The 19464-nt window shown below is 44.9% G+C and overlaps 1 protein-coding gene across 1 annotated transcript in view; it reads right to left on the bottom strand.

Moving 5' to 3' along the window:
• Positions 1–19464, bottom strand: part of LOC103356729 (roundabout homolog 1) — a 123725-nt gene that overhangs the window by 12934 nt on the left and 91327 nt on the right. The window contains exons 5-18 of the mRNA XM_008280981.1: positions 19211–19349; positions 18930–19057; positions 14728–14736; positions 13636–13760; positions 12185–12356; positions 10341–10546; positions 8321–8402; positions 7955–8123; positions 7701–7867; positions 7479–7600; positions 5538–5769; positions 4570–4691; positions 2382–2553; positions 168–368 (exon numbers count right to left, since the gene is read on the bottom strand). Of these exons, the coding sequence (XP_008279203.1) occupies positions 168–368; positions 2382–2553; positions 4570–4691; positions 5538–5769; positions 7479–7600; positions 7701–7867; positions 7955–8123; positions 8321–8402; positions 10341–10546; positions 12185–12356; positions 13636–13760; positions 14728–14736; positions 18930–19057; positions 19211–19349 (2046 nt within the window). The remainder of the gene's footprint in view (positions 1–167; positions 369–2381; positions 2554–4569; positions 4692–5537; positions 5770–7478; positions 7601–7700; positions 7868–7954; positions 8124–8320; positions 8403–10340; positions 10547–12184; positions 12357–13635; positions 13761–14727; positions 14737–18929; positions 19058–19210; positions 19350–19464) is intronic.

Here is a 19464-nt window from a genome sequence, read left to right as displayed (position 1 = left end):
CACAGACACGAACACAGGCCCGCGCTAATAAATATTGCATTGCGTTTCCCCACCAAATTTTCCAAGTGAGAACACCTCCTCCAACTCCAACCCAGCGATGGAAATTAGAAATTCAAGTCGATATTCCTGTGAGTGTTAAACTTCTACTGGTGCACTCGTGTACTGACCTTTGCGTATGCCTGCATAGCTGCTGGACAGGCCATTCCTTTTCTTGCGGTGCCTGTACAACCAGATACTGAAGACCATGAGGATAATCCAACAGGCGGCTCCTATGCCTGCTATGAAGGCCGGCTGTTTGACTACATCTGAGATCTGCTGGGACAGCGGGTTCTCCTGGCTCACAGTCTCTGTCATCCGCCCGGATGCATCTACGGGTAGGAAAGGATCAGAGGAAATACAATAACATGATTGGCAATCTTGACAAAAGTACATTTGGTCATGAAAAAATTGGATGGCACATGAGAGTTGCGATAGCAGGAGAGAAGAAAGTCTGAAACCAAAGGCTTAAAAAGTGGCAACAGCCTGAAATAGATGAATATATTTAAAATAAATGGAGCCTGCACAGTACATAAATAGGAACATTTTTTTTTTTCCCTGATACATAAAAAGATTCTTCATCTCAGCAGGTGAGTATGAGGCTGGGTTGTGGAAATGGAGTTGTTTCCCTCTATAATTCAAAAGGCTTTCATCGCAAATCCCAGTCAACAATGGCAGGTGAGCAGACAAAAGCAACCGAAAACATTCAAACAGAGTCTGTGCGCCACGCCAGCCTGATGGAATCGGATAGCAAAACAGAGAGAGGCAGCGTTTATGCAGAGCAGCGGAGGTTTCATAATCATATAAATAAATCCACCGAGATCATCCTCAAATACAGACACCACAGTAATTAGCAAACTGAGGCACATGTGTGGAAAACTGAGGTGTGAATGCCTCCAAGCCATTTCTGCTGTGAAATACAGTGTAAAGATGCTGCCTGCACGGCTGCTCACAACAACCTGCTCCCGGTCTGTTTTTCTCATCTGTCTATTCTCTCTCATACATGAAAGACTCCTCTGACTCGCCCCACCCCCTGCCATTCTGAAATTTCTTCATGTTCTTGTTACTTTTTGTCTTCATCTCTTTTTTTTTTTCTCTCTCTCTCGACTCTTTCATGTTGTGGCCCCTTCTCCTCCACCAACCCTCCAACCCAGAGGCGAACAGAAACCAGCTCGCTGCCTTTAACCCTCCATATCTGTCTGTCTGTCTTTGTCTCAGCCTGCGTCTCCATTTGGCCGCCTCTCTTCTCACTTCTCTGTCTCCTCAATTTGTGGCTCTGTCTGGCCGAGGGAGCGGAGCATGCCAATGTGACTAAGCAGCCCACAAGAGACTGTACAGGTATCTAGGCTGGAATGACGCATACAAGCTCAAGAGTGTGACAAATGCATTTGGGTGAAGCGCTGGTCCCCGAGGCACATTGTTCCACTCCAGTGTTGGAACATGGCAACAATCACCACAGGAACTCTTCAAGTGAGATAAATTGTATCAGTCACAGCCAATGCTTCTTCATGCCCATTCCAGCCTACTCAATCACACATTTAAAACCAGATGGAGCTCTTTCTCTCGCTGCCTCATCCTGCTATTCATGTGTTTTCCCATCTCTCTCCCGTGTAGACCAGCTCGGAGCTTCGGGGAATAAAAACTGACAAAATATCTCACAATATTTGCCCATCTAGACCAAAAGGACACACACACGAAAAAAAGAAAAGAAAATTACAACAACCAGCCACGCGCAGGCTACGCTGTGTTTCTTAGCATTAATAACATGTCATGTCTGAGCCCAGAGTGCAGGATTCATTATTGCCTTTGTTGTTTGAAGCAGAGCAGAGGCAGAAAACATTGCATCCTTGACTGGAGAATGGAGCAGGGCGCGGCACTCGGCTCAACAGCGCCTGCCACACAGGAATTTAATGTGTCTGTGTTGATGGCGCTGCCAGCTACAGTAGCTGAAGCCGCTTCCGTCTGCACAGAGAAACTGTAAAAACTGTCAGTCAAACTCGTCATGCTCTTCCGTGGCAAGTTTGATGATGTTTGTATAGCAAGCAATCATTTCAATTATAGCTTTAAAACGCCGCAGTTGATAATGAAAGGGAAAACGGGCAGAGGCTCGAACACGTCTGTTACTACAAAGAAAGGAATTACATAATTGTCTGTTTACTTGGCAGAAAGTCATATTACTGAAAAGCTCTTAATTTGAGATGGCTGGATTAATGCCATAATTATTTGTCAAACGATTGGGCCTCATTCAGTGGCGAGAATTGCCAGAGGACAAAAACAATGAAGTAATGCATCCGCTAGGAAAAAAACAAGACAGAGAAAGAGAACCGAGACTTGTTTCTACTCACCAAGCTGGAAGAAGGTGATATCGCTCTTGACCCCGGGACCCGCCCCGGTGCTGGCTGCTACCTCCACACTGTAGCGGATCCCTGGGGCCAGACTGGGAATCAACACGGATAAGGTGGAGCCATCGACCGTACGGTTGATGTGGTACCTGCTCTCGTTCCCCAAGCACCAAATCTGCCATAACAGAGACAAAGATAAAGTGGAAATCGGGGCGATGTTATGAGGGGTTTTCGTGGCAACATTCAATTTGGTAGCTGCCACCATTGTGTGTCCTTGGTGCTGCTAATACAACACACAGCGGGTATTGTGTTACATCCACCAAGGTAGGAAAACATTTCACAACACGACTTTCTGTTTTACAAGCTGCGCTCAACACAGGGTCAGTATTAGCTGAGGTAGCCATAACACGTCTCAGAGTAGCCTTAAACCAATGAAAAGCAAATGGGGACTGGTAATCACACCCGTAACCCAATTTGAGCAGAAGCTAAGAGCTGTCACTCGCAGGCCGACTCGAGCCAGGGTCACAAAGAGACGCATACATTCACCTCAGCATGAGGCCTGGAGACTTCCACTTCCTGAACCGCTGACATTCTGCTTTCTTTACCCCCTCACCTCCCCCTTCGCCCACGTTAATAAGCTCGCTTCCTTCGGTGTGCAGCAAACACGTGTGCATGTGTTTGCGCTGCTGTGATGGAACTACAAAGGCTTGAAATTTTCTGTGTGTCTTAAAAATTGCGGTGAGTGGCAGCGCCGCCAGGGACCGGGCTCGGTAATGAGCAGGGAACGCTCTCGAACTGGACTTAAAAACCATGAAATTACTCTAAAGTCTATCACCAGAAAACATTTACCTGGAAAATTAACAGTGGCTTAATTTTTTTTTTCCTCCACTCTCTCTGCCTCATCTCCCTTTCCACCACTCACCTACGTTCCCCATGACTCAAAGGCTTTCCAATTAAAACACAGGACTTCCACAGCATAATATATGAGAGGATGGTGCGATCCAGAGTGAGGCCATTATAAACGGGGCTACATTATCAAGTCAGGAGGTGAAGAAAGGAACTTACAGAGGTGCTATAGGAGGAAGGATGTCCAAAGAAATGACTGGAAATAAGGTCTTGTTAACCAGAACCGAGAAACGTGAGCACATCACTCCTGTTTCAGCCTCGTTACACCGACTCCCAGTGTGTTTTAGGAGGGATTTTACTGATCACTTTTAAGGCACTTCATGACCTTTCTTCTAGTTATATTTCTGACCTTTTAATACCTTATGCAGCACTACGAGATCCTTGAGCAGAGGTCTTTTGTCTGTTCTTGAGAAGCGAATGAAAGTTAAAGGGGGAAAAAAAAGCTTTTACTGTCAGGAACCCGAGGCTCTGAAACCATCTGCCCGAGGAAATCAGTTAACACATACTTTTATTAGGGGGCCTAGCTTGATTTTATTTTAATCTCTTCTGATTTTATATTTACGTTTTCAACATTGCTTTATTTATTTGCCATACTGTGTTTTTACCTGGCTCTTAAATCCTTATGATTTCATGTCTGTATGTTTTATTTTGCTGCCTCTGGAAGCCCTTTGTAACATGGATTTTGAAATAACAGCTTGTTATATTACCTTGCTGCTACATGGATATCCCTAATAAATCATATCAGCAGTACAAATGTGTTTTGTGTAGTTTAGACTCTTTAAAGGTGGAATTCTTCTAATTTTCAATGTATTAACAGCACAAATAAATAGTAAAAATACCCCATCTGTCCTGGACCTAATCGACATTTCATCTCAACTAAACACACAGGGATCTGTTGTCCTCACTCAAGACTGAACCACCGTCGGATGAAGACAAGAAGATACTGCAAGGGGGAAAAAAAAATAGTAAGAACTGCAAAAGATGTGTGAGTGTGTCTTCTCCACCAGATGGCACTGTTTCACAACTCTTGTATCCAACTCGCTCCAGCTTTTGATTTCTTTCCTCTCCTGCATCTGAGCCTCAGTCAGCACACTGAGGAGTGTACAAAGGTACGCCTCCACCAGGAATTCATTACCTTTCCATGTCTGTGTATTGTCTCTTTCTCTGCTCTGTCTGCTCCCATGTTTATGTCTCTTTCTTGTCTCCATAGGGCAAGTCCCACTTGCTCAGACCTGAGATAACTATTGTCTGTTTTTGTTGTTGTTGTTGTTGTTGTTTTCGTTACCTTGTACTCCTGGACCACCCCATTCTGCTCCTCTTCTGGAGGAGGTTGCCAGGAGACCACAATGGCAGTCCCATTGTCCCCACTCTCGGTCACTGTAACCTTACGGGGAGGGGCGCTGGGGGCTGGTGGGGATAAAGAAAAAAAGATGTTCATACATGATACAGTTTGGGTTTTTTTCCCTAACTGCATGCAGTCTCTGTCTGCCTCTCCAGGGCAATTTAGCTGTCAGAGTATCCGTTGTCTCTGTGTGAGACTGAAGCTGACGTTAGAACAAGTGACTAATCATCAAAATTACCATGCTTTTATCTGAAAACTGTTTGTTTCATACAAGTGCTTTCGCGAGTGAATAAAAGCAAATAACTGTTTACTCGAACTAGACCGTAAGTTATGACGGCGGGGTACACGGCGGTGTGCAAACGCCAACCTGTGGTCCGACCGTAATTAAAACTGAAATAATTATGAACGCGACATAAAGAGTGTGAGTGAGTGTTATAAACAGACATTTTTCTGCAAACATTATGATTAGAGCTCCAAAAACAATTAGCATCAAAAAAATGGGAACAAAGGAGAATCCAGCAGAAAAAAGATCAAAACACTCCCACACACGCAACACACACAAACACACACGCTCTCTAGTAAACACTCTGCACTCACATTTCTCTTAACTGTTCACTACAAATTAAAATTTGCAGTTGGGTTCCAACCAAACCTCACAAGGCTGCCACAACCACACCCTATGAAAATCAGTACAACACTTGCACTGGTGTGTTGTATATAGGTTTCCATACCCGAGCATGAATGCGCCACATATCAACATAGCATAATCCTGCCCTCGCAGCCTGCTGTGAACAGCTGCTGTACGCTCTCACACATGCAAGCTGTGCATATAAAACTGTGTAAACATGAAAACATGCGTGCACACATGCAAGCACTAAAGCACACAGTCATACACGTTCACATCCCCCCACCTTCCTCCAGCGTCTTGCCAATTTTGACATCACTGTCGGTTCCCTGGAATTCATTGAAGAAGGGGCGGACTTTGAATTCGTATGTGACACCCTTCCGGAGCTGCGGCACGACGGCGCTGTCCTCCCCTGGGGTTCGAACCTCAAACACGGCCCATTCGCTCCTCTGCAGCCCCTCCGGTGAAGGCCTGTACATCACCTTGTAGCCCTGGATGTACTGTGACTGCTGCTCCACCTAGTGAATGGCACGAGAACACAGACAAAGACGGGGGGAGTCAGCTTGACTCGATTATGTGATTCACAATTCACTGAAAAATGGAAGCGTTAGTGGACAACAATGGGTTCGTGCAGCTGGTACATGAGGCGCTGGATGGAATGGGGTGCTAACTCATCACTTCACCCCTCTGGTTATCCATCCACATCTACATCTCTCGTTTTGACTGTCTATGCGCCATTTGGAGCAGCAGTGATTTGTGCAAACCACACTATGAGGTCATTGGCCAAAGGTTCCTCCAAGTCTGGAGCTGGTTAAATAGGGCCCAGACTCCCAGAACTGCCTGTCTCATCCCGTCCTGCTCTCCACCGGCTGCTGAAGTCAGGAAACAGGGGAAAAGTGGATTTTTACACAGCAAACAGGAAGTTGACAATACAGCAAGTTAAATGGCATCTGATGTGGCTAAATACAGAAGATAAATGTAATTAGAAGGGATTTGTGTTAGTTTAATCTAGGGGCAATTAATGTTTCTTTGTGATCCAGTATTGTTCGAGAAAAGAATAACCGCTAACCAGTATGCTAATATCCCTACGAGTCCCTGTGGAAGGCAAGCAGCGCTGGCTTGTAAAGATTTTAGTGATTTCTTTATCCCTCCCCCATAAAATATGCTGCCGGCTCAGGTGGTCTTCATTAGCCTGAAAACTGTGCAACCATTTACCACAACACAAAGGAAAATGTAAGGAAAAAAAAGAAGCAAGAAACTCCACATTGGGAATAGATTTAACCCCACAAAACAAGGAAACTGTGGCGCTTAACTACAATGTCAGTCTCCCTCATGTCATATGTTTTACTGGAACATTCCAGCGAGACACAGTAACTGGGCAGTAATGTTTTAAATCAGTCTTGACATGTCAGTATCCTTTTCACGTTTCCTCAGCCCCATTCATCACTCACTGTGGCACTTCATAATACCTGGGAATGTAGGGGTGGCCTCATGTCAATAGGCACAACTGGGATTGTTTTTACCCTTCGGTGACCCATCCTGCAGGCTAATATCCACAACAAAAGGTGGAGAGCCGTAATGTATAGTTGTACCGTCTCGAAAAGTTACACCAAGCGGATAATTTACAGGAGGACATCAGCACTTCATATTCAGCTTGTACCAACAGAGAAACACCACCGTGAGCTTCCAGTTCTACTTCTTCCTCACCCACCTATCCGTTCTAACATCTGCAACCCATTTTCACTTAAGAGCATGAGCTGGCCGTCTCTTCCTTCTCACTTGTATTATTTTAACAGCCGTCAAGTGTTTTCAATCTAAGAGGGCACAGGCTGGCACGCCATACACTGCTATTCAGCGCTGCGTGACCTATTGCAGAAGGCTGAGCTCTGTAGTCTCGCTTTTGGGTGGTTGAGTGGTCCACTGTGGACAAAGCTGCAGATTTTTGGTATCTGGCCAGCCTACCAATTCAAGCCGATGCCAGATGGACACTAAGAACACTTGGACTGCATTCCAGGCTCCTTTCTGCAGTGTCCTTCGTCTGTAGGGTGCTGGGATGGGAGTACATTAGCTCGGCTGACTGGTCTGACAAATTGACCATGGGCGTATCACTAAACTAACCTTGGAGCTTTGGTGACCAGCTATACCAACGATCCATCTGTAGCTGGCTGCAGATGTTCCTAAGAAAAAGAAGTGACACCGGTGTATTCACGGGGAAAATTATACTTACTGTCCATTGCACCCTGACAGACGAGGAGGAGAGAATGGTGGGGTTGTGCAGGTGGATAACCACTTCTCCCAACTCCCGTTGGATTTGTCGATGGTCGACACCCTGACTAGTCGGTGGGATATCTGAGATAGGAAAAAACAGAATAAACTTTAATAAACTACAGAAAAATCCAAACACCACTGTTCTGTATGAAATTCCTGTCAGTAAAAAGGCCCTCCTCACCTTGTGTTTTCACAGCATCAGTGATAGGACTGGGATCACTCAGCCCATAGGCATTGGCTGCCCGTACTAAGAAGAGGTAGACGGCGCTGGGCTTCAAGCCCTTCAGTACAAATGACTCAGTTTTCACATGCTCTGCCAAGGTCTGCCAGCTGCTCCCTGATGCGTGACTGTGGACACACAACACAGAGGGAATGCGGGTTTAAATAAGGCCATGCAATAATTACTTTATCGACCGTCGAGCTGATGAGGTTTACCTGAAGGCCTCTATTATATAGGAGGTGGGTGTGGCTCCAGCATTAAGATTAGGTTTCCAGGAGAGGGTGATGGAGGTACGGGTAACATCTGTGACCTCAGGTTTGGAAGGGGCACTGGGGATCAGGTTTGGGTCCGTTGGTCGGTTTGGCTGGACTGGGGCTCCAAATTCTAAATGTAGAACAGAGAAAGGCAAACTGTAGAGGAAATGTTGTATTTTCCAAAACCCACTGGCGTATTAAACATCTGCATCTCATGTGTCTCGTTCTTTTGCAGTTCAAATAAACAATACATCCACCGATGTTAAAAAAAACTTCCGATGATGGACAGAAATGTCACATTTTGACACAGTATTGGGTTCAGCTTACCTTGGACCTCCAAATAGGCTTTCCATGAAGCCTCTCCACTGGGTGTGGAGGCGATGCAGGTGTAGGTGCCAGTGTCACCAAGCTGGAGAAGGAGAGGGGAGGATATTTGGTTAAATGAAAATTATTCAAACGTGTCTCACAGTTTCCTGAACTGGCAGCAGCCTCTTTCTCTCTCTCTCTCTCTCTCTCTCTCTCTGCCTCCTGCTATCTCTCCCCCACCATCAGTGCTCTGCTTATTGACATTCTGATGCAGTCTGCAGCAGGCGGCTGTCATTGCCTGATAATCTCAATAGCATCTCTTTTATAGCAGAAACTGGGAGAAAGCAGCTGGAAAGGCCAAGTGGCAGTCCATCCCTAGTCAAATGGAAAAGATTTTCACAGGATCATACACTAATTGGAGACCTTTTCTCTCTGCTGTCCCCCTGACTACCAAACACAGAAATAAATGCTCTGTGCAACAGATGTGGGGACAATCTGTACTAAAGATGTATGGTTGAACCCTGATATGCCTGCACGTATAACTTTGTCGGAAAATGTTAGGTTCATTGACATTTTAGAGTGCATATGCTGTGTAGTAATTTGTCGTCTAGTTACATTTTATTTCTGGGAACAAGGCAGCACTGGAAAACACCCAGAGAGCTCATGAATCTCTGTCTATCAAAGGCAGTTTTCATTTGTTTTTATTAGTTTAACCACGTAAAATAATGCACATTAGCTCTGGATCTGCATCAAAATACACATATGGGAGACAAACATTCAGCCAGATTTCATTCGAAGTGCAGGAGTTCCTGAGAAAATAGAGTCTCGTATTGGTACCTGGATCCTGACCAAAAGCAAATCATCATTTCCTGGCTCACGGCTTCACTTTCCCTCAAATCTGATTGAAATCGGTTGACAAGTTTCTAAGATATTCAGCTCTTTAACAGGCGAATAAACCAAACAAACAAAAAAAAAACGTAATCCTGTTGGCAAAGTTGAAAACATATGGCACATTTTCACACTGCTGCATTTATAAAAAAAAATGTCTGCTCTGTCAACTGCAGTCAAAGCGTCTGTGTAAGACTAATAATTCTGTTGTGGTTTGTTGGTGATGCATAGTGCGCTAAGGGCTACTGGGCTGATGTGTAAGCAAAATAAATAGAGAACAACAGAAAGAGATAAATTGTTTGAATAACAAAGTATAAGCATGGCCTGCCAAAAAAACTCTAGGTGTGTATTGTTTTTTTGTCAAGTAGGAAGGAAATCTATTATAACCCGTTAACAATAGCACTCACAAAACCATATTAATAAAAACAAATTACCCCACGCATCAAAAACATCTTCATTAAAATGTTGTCTGGGAGAAGTGACAAGTTCATTAATGTAAAGTGCCTGCAGAGTTTACCCGGCTACAGCGGGAGAGGGCTTCAGACGCATCCCCTCCTGCCTGCCTCGCACCGGCGGCCCAATCACAGTGCAATCTTGTCACCACAAGACACGCCAGCATTCATCAGACCACCGCAAACTGACGCGAACTCTGACCCCGTGACGCCTCCATCTGGAAGACACGTCAGCACCCCCTACTTGTCTCTCCCTACGAGTGTGTTCGGCATAACACAGCTTGGCGTCGCACACACACACACACGGAATAACACACAAAACCCACTGTGCCTGCTGACTGACAGGAACTACAGACTGTTCAACTTCACAGACTCCGTTTCAAACCCGCGACAACTGACTGACAGCCCACTGAGGGCTGGTTGCTGGCAGGAACACATGCTTTATTTACCAACCAGCAGGGGTTTGCCAAGCGCATTATGGATGTGATATGGACAACTTTGAAGTTTATTTGAATGGATTTAAACATTAAAGGCAGCCTAATAGAACATATTGATTAGAATTTATATATAGAGAGGGAAATAAATGCAAGGTAAGCTAACACATTTGTAGTCAAAGTGTTGGGTCCTGCATTGTACATTTACATTGCCTGATGTTTAAAAAGAGCTCTGAACCTGTTTGTACATGTTTTCAGGTGTCCTACCTTTGCATAGCGTATCTGCAGTGCACCCGTGTCCAGCTGTTTGACCCTGGAGTCATGCGTGGACACTAAGACACCATCCTTCCTCCACAGGATGGTGGGAGTGGGGTTACCAGATGTCACACAGTTGAGGACGACCGTACCGTCCACAGCCACCGTCTGGTTGGTCGGGCCCTGTCGGATAACTGGCGGCGGGCGGTCTGACACGACTGTGGAAAGGAGGAAGGAGAGCGGGCAATTATGTGAGGGGGTGAAAAGGCAAAAACTCCGAAGGTGTTCATGTGGTGCAGCAGGGCGAGAGGGAACACAGCGCTCAGACAATTACCTCCAGCTTGTGGGAGAAAACACATAAAAGGTATAGAATGGTGAGAATTGGGCGAACAGCGTGCAGCAATGTAAGCATGTGAAAACTGCAAGGGTAGTAGGAGTGAAATTAAATCCAATTTTAAGAACTGGAAGCAATTTTCTAATCATTCAGCAGCAGGAGTCGAACAAATAAAAACAACGTAATTAAAATGAAACGGCGTCAGATACTTAAGTCCTCTCGCTGCGGATCTAGCAGACGCCTAGCAGTATGCATAAGGACGTTTGCAGCCAACAATTCCCTGCATCCCCACACAACCATAAAACACCAAACAAGAAAAAAAAAAAAGCTTGAAAAACATCTAGCCAGAACAGACAATGTCATTAGCATGAGGATGTTTAAACTCCTCCCTGCCTCACAGCCTGTGAACTCTGGGTGTTCAACCAGTAGACACAAAAACAAAGTCAGGGAGAGAAAGCATGAGGCTGACACAAAGAGAAAGGTTGCAATGAGGAGAAAACAGCAGAAGACGAGGCAAAAGGAGATATTTTTCATTTTTATTTAGTCCCCACTGTGTGCGATTCATCATGTTCCAACTATAGGTTGTCTGCCTCCTTCTGATTATTATTATTATTCATTGCACTATTGATGACCATTGCTGTCAGCCCCACTGATTTACTAGCTACTTACATTCAGTGAGGGGGGACTCAAATTAATATCTAACACAATGTAAAGGCAACACATAATGAAGTATGTGTGTGCGCGTAGATCTTCAGAGCCACGCTGCGGTGTAATCTGTGGGCCGCTTTGTCTTTGCTTTTGTGCCGCCGATGGTACAATTACTAAAACATTGTCAGCATGACCTGTAATTACCAGATCTGCCTGTGGAGAAGTAGTGGCCTCAAAGCGGCCTGCTCACTTTAATAACTGTTATTATTATCCGGAGAGCACGACAGAATGAGAAAGAGAAGAGGAGGGAGAGATGGAGCATACCATTGTAGGCTTTAAATGAAGAAGGACATTTGGTAAATGAAGGGATGAATCTAGGTGTGTCATAGACAAAGTAATGGCTGCCCAGATCACTGTGGGAACGGTGGAAGTGAAGCCAAGGTTAGTGTACCAGGCTGAAAGAGATTGGCTAGCAGAGTAATTAGAGGACCCAATCCAGACCTCACCACACAGCCACAGTCTTCCAATGGTAGACAGCAGCAAGCCAGCCGTGGAATACCGAAGGAGACATTAGCCAGTGTGAAGCTAGAGAAGCCAAATACTGAGCCACGGTCTGGGTGCACAGGCACCAGAGAGTCTCTACCTCTGACAGGAACACATTGAACTGGCCAGACCAAACCTCACAAACCTCAGTTCGGATATTAATATGCTCTGCAGCACAACCACAGTATTACAGATGAACAGCATTATCGTCAGGAGCCAAAGATTATCTGAAATACCAATATTTATCCACTCAAGTTCTCTTTCAGTGTTCCTAATTCTCTCTGAGGCTTTTGCTGTCTGCAGAAACTGTGTTGAAAGCAAAGCTGCCTACCATCGGTGACCTCGAGCAGAGCCTTGGTGATCACGCTGCCGGCTATGTTGAGGGCCTGGCAGCTGTAGTATCCCATGTCTGAGCGTTCGGCATCAGTGATGGTCAGGTCGCCAGTCTGAGACACAGACAGTCGGCTGGAGGGTTGAGGAGGTTGGTAGGAGAACAGCAGGTTCTGTAAGGAGGGCAAGCAGAAGTGAGTTGAAGAGGTTGAAGATTTCTTTTGAAAAAATGGCGTCTACATCAGGGCAACGTATCGCCTCAGCCTCGTCCTTGTGATGTGCAATGCAACTGTGGCAACCTTAACCCATCATTTCACAACTTTTATTTTCTGCTTGACACGAAAAGAAAACTGACGAATCTACAAGAAAAGTCTCATACAAACTTTGACTACTTTAATTTACTATGATTTTAGAGTTTTTCTCAACTTTACTTAAAAGACCGAGTTTGATGCACTACGAAATAAGCGAGGAACATTAGAGAAAAACACCAAAAAGGAAGACTTAATTGAAAAAAGAAATGCAAGTTCAGTTGAGTGGAAATATTGTGGCTACAGAACGGATGATGTTGACCGAAAACAGGTACTGTGTTGGCAGCAAATGAAGCCACTACACAAGGCAACATGACTAATTTGTTTGGTCATTTTAACCAGCACCACAAAGCTCTGGATGGTGAGTGCAAAGACAGATCTGAATGACATCCAAAGACAAACAAAAACAAAAACTCTTTTGGATGTCTTTGGCAGTGTTACTCGGTATGAGAAAGGTTCCAAACGCCAGAGAGAAATCACGGATAACGTTTCATCTCACAAAAAAACAAAAAAAACAAAACCAACCATCACTATTACCAAAGTGTGTTTTAAAAACACGATTCAGCCGCTTGCCAAGTGGTTCATAATACCACCACACACCTGTTCTTGTGGAGTTTGTCATCCCACAGCTGAATGAAAAGTGAAAGTTGAAACAGAACTGCCACAAGTGGAATATCATGCAGCTACAGTGGATTTATGATCCAGCCAGACAGTGAAGCTCTACATTAGTCTGACTGACTTTATTAATGATGACTCAGGACTGAAAAGTTTGCAAAGTACATTTTTCCAGGTTAATCATACAAGTGGGAACATCGCAGCAGGGATGACAGCACTGTTGGCTTCTGGAGCCTCGATGAGAGACATCAAGGCTGCAGTGCTTTGGCCACAGACTACATTCAGCAGATGGTTTGCTACACTTGTGCTGTATTTACTGATGATTTTTTTTTTCATATTGCAGAAAAACGAAATATTGCAAAGTCATTTTTTTCCTGAAACTGTGCAGCCCTAATATCCATGCAAGCATTTGTCATGAGTTTCCAGCTATCAAGGGAACTATGCCTAAAAACAGTTCTTTCCAGCTCTTGGAATGAACTAGCATGAATGCTAGCACACCCTCCAAAACCTTCATTGCAGTTTGATTTACCTGACTGCCTTCCCGTTGCCAGAAAATGGCTGGTTGTGGGTTCCCAGTAGCTTCACACTGGAGTGTGACGGTTCTGCCAACTCCAACCACCTGGTTCCTTGGTCTTACCACAAATGCTGGGGGCACTGGAGGACAGCCATGAGAATGGTTAGCCATTGAATAGAAACAAACATGTCATAGTATATTATTTTGTCACCATAATATTACAGTTACAAGTGGTGTGGGATACTAGAATGTAAGACAAAAGCAATCTATCTGCAGCTACTGTGCTTGTATGCAAAGTTGCTCTTAAGGAATCAGGCTTTCTTGCCAAACTTTGCAGGGTGTGTGCACAGCAGATTAAACAGGACGCTGATCAAATTCAAAATGCAAGCATATTATAGATGTACCGAATAGAAAAAACAAGGGTTACTCCCATGGCCCTCATTTGCATGGGCAAGGGCATGGACCATTAAAATTTACATGGAAATGGGGAATAAATTTGAGCCATCTGTCCATGCTGACACCCTCCAATAGTGCAGGCCTCAACCAGGATGCGGTATCCATGCATCTTAATGACAAATTCCATCTCAGATAAAGTGTGGCGACACAGCCCAATGTCATCCATGCAGCTCCGCGTTGACACTGGTCTAATAGGTCTGTGAAGACACACAACCTGAATGTGGAGGTCGAGAGGCAGGCCACTTTACACCTTCAATTCAAAAGCACTCTGGATATGCCCTCAAATATTACAACTCTGGAAACATTTTAATCTTTTTTACACAGGGTCTGTATAATACATAAGGAAAGGCAATCTGAAAACTGTCACTTGAAATACAGACATAATTTGTCCATGAATAAGATGGGGTTTTGGGTAATGCATAAAAGGGGGAAAATAATAGAATGAAATGATGCAGCTTTACCTTGGAGGCCCAAGCTGAGCATATTTTTTTTTACCCATTAATGTCCTTTTGTCACTGTTGCCCATGACAACAGAAACACGAGTGCTGATTGGAGGGTGGAGAGGTGATGGGAGGAGGATGGAGGGGGGTTGTGACAGCTTCCTGTCTCTGTCAGGGCGGTGAATAGGTGACGGGTGACATTTCAACTTACCAGACACGACTAAAAAGGAAACAAAAACACAACAACAAAAGACCCAAAGATGAATAAATAAATAACAAACAGCATGACATAAAGGTGAGAGATAAGGAAAAATAACAGTGTGATGTCCGTGGGCACAAATAATCATGTTACTATTATTCTGTGAATAAAAGACATGGCATATTTCACCTGGGGACCACAGCAAAGAATAATTACTGAAAGAGATTCTGGAATGCCGTAAAAACACACAACATCAGAACATCTACTGAGAATAACTTTTTTTCTTAGTCTTGAGACATGTTCAAGGACAGGAAAAAATGCTGGCGTAAACAAAACAAAATGACACAAAAGGCACACAGATAATAGCATAAAACACACACAGGACAGATGTTCTACGCTCAGCGACATCATGCTTTGTTTATCTTTTGCGTCTCTCTCTCCGGGTGTCGTGTGAAGGTGAACATCGCTGTACCCTTAATGAGCTTTAGAGCACCCCGAGGAGCACCTGGATCACAGTCCCGCAGACGTAGCCTCGCAAATGTAAGCCCGCTCCATAAAAACACAAGGTGAATGTTAACTGTCACTCTCCGGCCATAAATCTCCACCCCCGGCCAATCACTCACCTTATCTAATCTGTCTGCCTCAACGGCTCCCTCGGAAACATAAACGCTGTCAGTCAGAATAATGACCCAGCCCCCTTTTCCTCCTCCCCCTGCCCATCTCTGGCCTTTAAAATGCAGATAAGACGCACATCAAACACTCGGAGAAGAAGACGCTCGCCGCTATCCGTGTGCATGTGTGAGAGGGTCTAGATACACACAATCATGAGAACGCACACACACCCCCCAAATACCCCGTAACACTTCCACACATCCATTCATGTGTGTCTAAGCCTTTAATTAGGTAACCGGACCTCTCCCATGCTGCTGTGATCACAGTTGTGGACCTGGAGGGAGAGGTGAGCCTTAAATCTGACCTGGCTACTTTGTTGTGGGCTTTTTTTTTTTTTTTGTGGGCTTCCAGCGTGGAGGGGAGTCTCTATCAATAAGCTGATCAGAGCAGCACACTGAGCATTGTGGCCTCCAGCCCAATAGGAGGCAGGCTACGAACCAAAGAGCAGCGGGCCTATCATCGGTACAGGAGAGGGAATTAATGGATCTGGCATCATCAGTAGCAGCTCCCATTGGGACGTCTGTAGGATAAATGTGGCTCTCCTTCTCCTTTGTCCCTGAGATTCTGATCAGAAGTGTGGTTTGTCTCAGGCTCCATTAGATGATTAAGACAAATTAACGCAGAGATGCAGAGATAGAGAGACAAAACACCACTTCTATACCCGACCAGCTTCTATGGTATTTATCATCACTCTAACAGCACACACACTGCTGACAAGAAAGTTCCTCTCATTTACTCTTTTTTTGGCACCAGTTCCAAGTCTCCTTCCAGACCCTTTACATGGGTTATTAGCAACGCTGCTCTGGGGAAAAACCATTCCATTCAAGACCTTTCTACACATAAATCAGTGCTAATGGCAAACTTAACCAGCTGAGGAAAAATAACACGCTGATTTTCTGAATTCTATCCAATGGAGTCCAAGAAATCTCCTGGCGAAGTTTAAATAACAAAACGTTGTATCTACATTATCTATCCACACCAGACCCACATCAAAATGTCTAATTCCTAGATCTTACGGACCTATGTGACGCTAGTTTGTTAGCTAGATCTCACTCCTACATTCTCATGTGGTTTAGATTAACTCTTTTACAACCAAACTATAAATAGCACCAGTGACTTTTCCAATTATGTGCTTCTTCCATCAATCAATTCAATATTTTACTTGACACATTTATAAGTCCAGAGGAGGTGTAGTAGACTGACAAACACGCGTGTACGACAATAATTCACTGATTAAGTTGGTAACGAGAGCAGAGCACATTGAAAGAAAAACAGCCCGAGGCGCCACTTCCACAGTGTCGACATTGTTCACTGACCGTGGATGGCGTGAAAATCCCCCCCAAGTCCACACAGAGCGGGATTCTTCTCATAAACTGTCCCCGCTCTCAAAGGAGATTGGCTTTGAAGGCCAACATCTTCAATATTGCGTGATGTTTCTAATGTCATTTCCCCCCCAAATTTAATGCACTGATAAAGAAACCGCATAATGTAACTGTAGGCTTCTGTATTTAACCCACTTTTTTTTTAAAGCCCAGTTTTAATTAAATTGGTTTTATCGTTCATTTACACATCACAGCACATTTAGGAGAAAAACTTAAGCGCAAAGATGCATTAATTCCACTTCGGCCTTAAATGTCAGATAACCCATTTTGTGGCGTCGCTCTCTCTGCCAGTGCTTCTCTACCGCTGAAATTATTTAATTCAGCTGCTCAGTTATTCTTACGCAGCGGCTCGGCAATCTACTGCCCTACTTTGGGTTTCGATGCAGGGCGACGGCGATGCCCACTGAACCCACAGACTAAACTTCTGCCCCCCACATTACTGTTGTCTTCACTACTACAGCGACATCTTGCTACCTATACATCGTTTCTTCTACTTTGGCCCGCTCAGACCTACAATTACCCGGCTTTTCTTTCCATTCCTATGCCCGCATCTGTAATTAGAAGCATGTCATTTCCGGGCGTGGGACTGTGGCCGGCTTCTCTTTAATTAGCTGGACTACTCAGTGCCCACAGCCTCGCTGGCCTCCTCATGTCCTGGTCTGGATGAAGCTTTGGGGATCTGAGAAGTAGAAATGGTTCTAGGAATTTTCAGAGCTTCAAGGTTTATAATGTGCCAATAGGAAAAGAATTCACAGGATTCATATACCATTATCCCTTTCACCTGATTTACACTTTTTAAATTCTTTTTTTTAAAATCTGCATTTGTCATTCAAATCTGTGGCAGGGTTTCTTCTTTGCTTTGCGTTGTGTCTTGAAGTGTTTTTACTTCTGTTTTCATGCCTCTCTAAGTCTTATGACATGGAGGATTGGGAGGCATAATGTATGAAAAGAGGGTCAGCGCCTTGCTTCTCTGCGTGCAGGCAGCAGGGGATGGCCTGAGGTTAAGACATTTAATTTCCACTGAGGACAGGGAAGGTTTTAGCATTTCAAATATGATTCTAAGTCAGGAGAACAGCTTATTGAACCAGTGCATCAATGCTGTTCCCTTTCATTAACTAAGCTTTCATCAGGGAGACAGAAAGAAGGAAAAAAGGCAATAAGTGAGGTGGATATATTGATGGCCGTATTGACAGGTGCGCCTAATCTTTGCTCCTCAAACCAATTGCAAGATTGCTGTCTTGTGGAGGAAAGCAAGAAGTAATTGTAAAGGGTAGCCATGTGAAGATGAAGTATCTGTATTTGCAGGTGGGGGTTGGCAGGAAAAAAAAATTGCCTTGTCTCTTTAAATCTCCGCTGTGCAGACTGCTGGTAGTGACATTAATATGACTGACCTCACCACTGAAATCTCTCTCCCCCTCTGTCCCCTTCTATCCTCTTCACCACAATCGCCCCCAGACTCAATTCTCAACCCGTTATGCACCAGTAGTGAGCCACCTCAACATACTCACTATCCCTCCATCCAATCCTCATCCTCTGTGCACCAGGCTTCCTTCTCCTCCTCCCCCCTCCTTCTTGTCTCACCGACTCCCAACATTCCCATTAGTTTGCCGTTAAATGGCCCCTGTGTTCCTCTGATTCTCAAGAGGGTCTTGGGGTGATCCCAGCCCCCAGTTCCTCTGAATGGTTTCTTTCTGAATGTTCACGCTCTGTGACCGGCTGCTTTATATTCCAACTGTGTTAATAAGACATCCAATGGAGAGGGCCACTGGAGACGCGCAGATATTCCATAGGTTCACAAATAGTACTGTATGTCTCCAAACATGAAGGAAGACAGGCCTCCGGAGAAATGCCACTTGTACGGGGCAAATGAAATCGATTGGTGCTGAGCTCCCATGTGCACGACTCTACAGCTGTTATGGATTCTTGCGTTTCTTTTTATTAGAAATCAATCGGCTAATTGAGAGAGAATAGTTGAAAGTGATGACCATGTAGTACCAAAGCTGCAGGCTATAATTGCAGTGTGGCCGGCCTAAATTGCGTTTGAATCAAGCTGCACAATAACCCAAAATGGAAATTAATTCGGAATAGATGTCCAAGGGGCTGTAAATAATATATTTGGCCTGCAGAATAGTGGGAAACTGGGACTCGTAGCGGTCTTACCGTGGACGGTGAGCGTGGCCGACGCCTCCGCCTTGCCCACCATGTTCTCCGCCACGCAGGTATAGGAGCCCACGTCGGCCGAGGCCAGGCGGCGGATCTTCAGGGTGTGGTCCTCGCGGATCTCATACCTGGATTAAAACAGGTACTCGTGTATCACATGCTGTCAAGCACACAAAACATTTGAAGACAGACAAAAGCAAACAGCGGATCAAACAAAAAGAGGGAGTCGGTGAGTGAGGACGGTATTGTTTGATGAAAGGGGACCGGTCGATGAGTCATACCTTCCTTTGGGCAGGTCACCGTCGTCTTTCCTCCAGCGCACAGTGGGAACTGGGTCGCCACGGGCCTCGCACCTGAACTCCACACTTTGGTCCACTAACACCACCTGGCTACCTGGGCGACGCACGAAGCTGGGACGCTCTGCAGAGACGAACATAAATTAGACACCGCAGAGCACAGCAGTTCTACAATACTGTTTTGATTAAGCTACAGTCATGACATCAGCAGCTTCGATTCCCACAATGAATTAATCTTG

This window comes from Stegastes partitus, unplaced genomic scaffold (genome assembly GCF_000690725.1).
Source record: "Stegastes partitus isolate 25-593 unplaced genomic scaffold, Stegastes_partitus-1.0.2 Scaffold216, whole genome shotgun sequence".
NCBI lineage: Eukaryota > Metazoa > Chordata > Actinopteri > Pomacentridae > Stegastes > Stegastes partitus.
This window is presented reverse-complemented; position numbering and strand designations above follow the sequence as displayed.